The sequence below is a fragment of the Arabidopsis lyrata genome, assembly GCF_000004255.2.
Source record: "Arabidopsis lyrata subsp. lyrata unplaced genomic scaffold ARALYscaffold_5, whole genome shotgun sequence".
NCBI lineage: Eukaryota > Viridiplantae > Streptophyta > Magnoliopsida > Brassicales > Brassicaceae > Arabidopsis > Arabidopsis lyrata.
In genome coordinates this window covers 9,370,119-9,376,118 of record NW_003302551.1, presented here as the reverse complement: position 1 = coordinate 9,376,118, position 6,000 = coordinate 9,370,119, and the positions used below count along the sequence as shown (strand labels likewise).

General features: G+C 32.1%; 1 protein-coding gene across 1 annotated transcript in view; it reads left to right on the top strand.

The window, feature by feature from the left end:
- The window catches only part of LOC9311641 (alpha-xylosidase 1), a 3,457-nt gene extending 1,086 nt beyond the window's left edge, over positions 1–2,371 (top strand). The window contains 4 exon segments of the mRNA XM_021026138.1: positions 6–402; positions 480–2,052; positions 2,054–2,093; positions 2,095–2,371. Coding sequence (XP_020881797.1) covers positions 6–402; positions 480–2,052; positions 2,054–2,093; positions 2,095–2,367 — 2,283 coding nt within the window. The 3' untranslated portion in view covers positions 2,368–2,371.
- The last annotated feature ends 3,629 nt before the right edge of the window (positions 2,372–6,000 follow it).

The window sequence follows — 6,000 nt, the reverse complement described above, 5'->3', positions numbered from 1 at the left end:
TCAAGGATCAGTACCTTGAGATCTCAACTTCACTACCCAAAGACTCGTCTCTGTATGGATTTGGTGAAAACTCACAACCCAATGGAATCAAGCTTGTTCCTAATGAGCCTTACACTCTTTTCACTGAAGACGTCTCGGCGTTTAAACTCAACACCGATCTTTACGGGTCACACCCTGTTTACATGGATTTGAGAAACGTTAGAGGTAAATCCTACGCACACTCTGTTCTGCTTCTCAACAGTAATGGTATGGATGTGCTTTACAGAGGCGGTTCCTTGACGTACAAGGTAATTGGAGGTGTTTTCGATTTCTATTTCTTTGCTGGACCGTCGCCTCTCAATGTCGTTGATCAATACACTTCGTTAATCGGAAGGCCAGCACCAATGCCGTACTGGTCTCTAGGTACTAATATCCCAAATTTTTGTTCTATGTAAATTATGTGTTTTCTTACTAATCTTTAACATGATTATTTTCTCTAGGGTTTCATCAATGTAGATGGGGATACCGTAATGTATCAGTTCTTGAAGAAGTGGTGGATAATTATCAAAAGGCTAAGATCCCTCTTGATGTGATTTGGAACGATGCTGATTACATGGATGGTTACAAGGACTTCACATTGGATCTTGTGAACTTTCCTCATGCTAAGCTATTGGCTTTCTTGGATAGAATCCACAAGATGGGAATGAAGTATGTTGTGATAAATGATCCTGGTATTGGTGTCAACGCGAGCTACGGTGTTTACCAAAGAGGCATGGCTAATGATGTGTTCATTAAATATGAAGGAAAGCCTTTCTTGGCTCAAATGTGGCCTGGTCCGGTTTACTTCCCTGATTTCCTCAACCCAAAAACGGTGTCTTGGTGGGGTGATGAAATCCGACGTTTCCATGAATTAGTCCCCATTGATGGTCTTTGGATCGACATGAATGAGGTCTCCAATTTCTGCTCTGGATTGTGCACAATCCCGGAGGGGAAACAGTGTCCGAGTGGGGGAGAACCTGGTGTGACGTGTTGCTTGGACTGCAAGAATATAACCAATACGAGATGGGATGATCCACCTTACAAGATCAATGCTACTGGAAACAAAGCTCCTCTTGGATTCAAGACTATTCCCACAAGTGCTTATCACTACAATGGTGTTCGTGAGTACGACGCTCACAGCATCTACGGGTTCTCTGAGGCCATCTCGACCAATAAGGCCTTACTTGATGTCCAAGGCAAACGTCCCTTCATATTGTCACGGTCCACTTTTGTTGGTTCAGGTCAATATGCTGCTCACTGGACTGGAGATAACCAGGGAACATGGCAGAGCTTGCAAGTATCTATCTCAACGATGTTGAACTTCGGAATTTTTGGAGTTCCTATGGTTGGTTCAGACATATGTGGATTCTTTCCTCCAACACCAGAAGAACTCTGCAACCGTTGGATTGAAGTCGGTGCGTTTTACCCCTTTTCAAGAGATCATGCCGATTACTATGCGCCAAGAAAAGAGCTTTACCAATGGGGAACAGTAGCAGAGTCAGCTCGTAACGCTCTTGGGATGAGATACAAACTCCTTCCTTTTCTCTACACTCTCAACTACGAAGCCCATATGACGGGTGCACCAATTGCTAGACCGCTCTTCTTCTCTTTCCCTGATTACACCGAGTGCTACGGTTTGAGCAAACAGTTCTTGCTCGGAAGCAGCTTAATGATATCACCAGTTCTTGAACAAGGTAAAACCCAAGTTGAAGCTCTGTTCCCATCAGGTTCTTGGTACCACATTTTTGACATGACTCAGGTCGTTTATTCCAAGAACGGGAAGCGCGTGACTCTCCTAGCTCCGTTGAACGTTGTGAACGTGCATCTTTACCAGAACACGATATTACCGATGCAACAAGGTGGGTTAAATTCCAAAGAGGCGAGAACAACTCCGTTTAGTCTGGTCGTCACTTTCCCGGCTAGATCATCAGAGGGATACGCCACCGGGAAACTCTTTCTTGACGATGATGAGCTTCCAGAGATGAAACTTGGAAACGGACAGTCAACATACGTTGACTTCTACGCATCGGTTGGATGAGAGTGTGAAGATATGGTCTCAAGTGAAAGAAGGTAAGTTTTGCGTTGAGACAAGGTTTGGTGATTGAGAGAGTGATTGTTTTGGGACTTGAAGGAACAGGGCAAGTTTCTGAAATACATCTTAATGGAAGTCCAATCTCCAACGAGACCAAGAGGATTGAGGTAAGCTCCAAGGAGCAGAAGTATGTGGTGGTTTCGGAAGATAAAGGAGAGAGTAAGAGCTTCATGGTTGAGCTTAAGGGCCTTGAGATACTAGTGGATAAGGACTTCAACATATCTTGGAAAATGGCTAGTACTAATGGCGCTCATTAATTTACATGTGAGAGTTAGTCAAAACAAGGGTTTGATCACCCAAAGAGAGAGAATATATGATTTGGAAAATAGATTATGAGGTTTCTTGTTGAAAACGTTATCACAGCCTAACACATTCGTGACTAGCTCTCTTGTCTCGTGAGATCAATACAATAACATATATTAGTAGATCAAACACATTGTCTAAACTAACTTAACAAGTAACTTCAATACTAATCACCTTAATCAGTTAGAAAATTACAGTTAGTTATTTGAAAGCATTTCAATCAGACAATCACTTATGTTAGAATACTTTAAGGTGATCTTAATTATAAATTATAACGAGCGGAGATATTATGATATATGAATCGTATTCGTATGTACTAAAATCGAGATATATAAGAACAAAATAGATGATTTTAACGATTGAAGTACACTTTAACCTACTAATTTTAAAGAAGAACAGAGACTGTAAACAAAAGATAATGACCAAAAAAAAAGAATAAAAAAACAGTGGCTTCGCCCGGTTTCGAACCCGAAGACCTTCAGTGTGTTAGACTAACTTGATAACCAACTACACCACGAAACCATAGTAACAAATCCACATCACAAGTATTTATAGACGAACATAATATAAATATGAATTAATTATGTTAATTAGAAATATTTAGTTTAAGATAACATTAAATGACTTTAGGGAAAACGGTCAATTCCCACATGAACTTAGTTGCTTTATCGTATCTATACACAAAATTTTAAAGTGTGCTTATAACTACATGAACTAACTTATAATTTGAATTTACTACATCTACATATACATTTTTACAGGGGATTTTTGCATAAACTCTTTTGGATCCGGGGTTGACCCGGTTTTAGTCTGTTCGGATTTTGGATAAGCAATTTTAGGGATGTTGTCTTAATTACAAACTGATAAATGAAGCCATGTTGTCTTTAATTCATCTACTTATTCCGTTTAATATTTCTTTAATTACAAAGAAGTTACCTATTTTAATGGTAAATAATCTTTCATATTAATGACCCTAATAAATAGCCAATTTTAATGGAAAATCGTTTTTCATATTTATGCTCATAATAAATGTCCAGATTTTAACAATAAATATATTATGAAATTATAAAGAAAAATGTATTTATTTTTTAACAGTATATATATATATATATATTATGTTAATAAATTTGTGTAAATACTCCAATAATAAGCTACATCATTTTTCTTTTACAATAACAGATTAAATATAGGCAATTCCCCATTTAAATTGCAATAAATTTAAAATCAAAATAACAATTAATATATACATTCATAAGGAAATCATAATAAAATATGTTTATTTGAAGATTATATATCCTAATCGTCACATAATCCGTAATTATGTTTTTGATATATTTGAATATCTAATATTAAATTTCTAAAGGATTTTCAAAATATTTTTTATAATAAATATTGTTTTTACGAATAATATTTTGTTTTGTTATAAAAAGTAATATTTGTTATTTTTCTAAATTATTTTTGTAATTAAATTACATAAATATTAATAATAATTTGTCTACACCATCAAATGAAAATAGTTAGTTATATAATCTTTTATTTAATATTACGTAATATATATATATATATATATATATATATATATTTTGGTAATATTTTATGATGTGGGTGAACAAATTATTTTCGTATTTATGTAAACAAAACAATAAAATCTAAATTAGTTTAAAATTTGAGATACTATAATCCCCAAAATAAAACTAATTGGAAACTAATCGCAACAATCATTCTACATAAATGGCATATTCTTTACAACATTACTAAATCGCATTTACTGCATTATTCGTTTCCAATTATGATTACAAATCTTTGATTAATTTAATGGTATTAAACTCATATCTACATATACATTTTTACAGGTTTTATTTGCTTTTAATCATTTGGATCCGGGTTTTACCCGGTTTAAACCTATTCGGATCTAGAATAAGAGATTTAAGGATTATTGTAATAAAAACGACATTTAAGACTAAATTAAACATACAATTCGTTTTAATCTTATTTCCTTAACTACTTCCCACATTAATTGGTTCTATTCCTTTTTATCAATAGTAGCATTAAAGATTTTCCGTTTACGAATCTTGCAAAAATCTCTGCTTAGTCCACGATTAGTTTCTAAAATAAAATCTCCAAGATATTTGATAGCATTTAATTAATACCAAATTATCATTTAATTCTACATATCTCTAACCAAAAAAACGTCATTAATATAGATAATTACACATATATTTATGTTTCCTTATTCCTTAATTTCTTCCCATATTAATAGGCTATATTACTCTTTATCTTGAGATGATTTTCGAATATTTATGCCATCTTAACTAATTACATCCACATACCATATATCATCTATATTCTCTTTATATTATGCAATAAAATATTTTTAAAACATAATTATGGCTAATTAAATTCTTTCCATTATATGGTTCCCTTCTCTAATTGAATCCATAATTTCCGCCCAAGAAAATCTCAACGATGATACCATAATTATATACTCTTCGATATTTTTCTTAACATTTGATTTTAAGAAACAAAGTTATGACTATAATTATTTTTTTAATTCGGTTTAATGTGATTTCCTAAACTAATTACCACATTAATCGGCTCTATTCCTTTTAATATGGTTGCTTAGCTTTTTTTTAAGATTCTCTGCAAAACCAAATCATTTACAATCTTTTTCAAATAAATTTTGTTATATAACGATTTCCTAATCTTTCCTTAAACATATCCTAAACTTTCGTTGTATATAATATCTTTGATTTTCTACTTTCTCTCCAAGATATTATCAAACTACCTTAACAATAAACCTAGATGCCTACCTACCCTATAAATACCACAGTTTTACTCGATTAGAAGACTCATCAAACAAATACCTCTTCTTACCCATTCCAATCTTTATTTGTTATATGAACTTTCATTTTTCTGATTCATGAATTTACTAAACATTTGATGTCTTGCGCAGATAATCTTATACAAGATGAGCAACCCATTGATGATTGCCATTATCAAGAGCATATGCTTTAAATTTACGTCAGATTCTTTCATATGGTTAGTTTTTTTTATTCACCCTATTTTTTCTAGGTAAATCTTCATGTTTAATGATAATACAAACTATAACCCAAATGTTTTGAATTCCACTCATGCTTACAAATGAGATCAACAATTTCATACATCCAAATTGTAAGACATATATAATTGATTGTAAATTTTATTACTGTAATAATTCTTATTAAAGTATACTTATTAAACTCATAAACTCTAATTTCTATAGTATATAGTATAAATGTGGATCCAAATATTTAAAATTTATTAAAAAATTAAATATTATAATTATTTAAACTTTTAAAAAAGTCTAACTTTATTAAACGTTTTAATTATTTATAATATTATAACTTTTATGAAGTTTCAAATATTATAAATATTTGAATTTTATAAGATTTTATAAGTAGTTTTAAACATTATAAATATTTATAAAAGATATTAATACGAGAAGGTATACTACGGGTGAAATCCTAGATATAACAATCAAAATAGAATTATGAAGTTTGGGTCGTATTAAAACTTTTATGAAGTTTCAAATATTAGAAATATTTGAA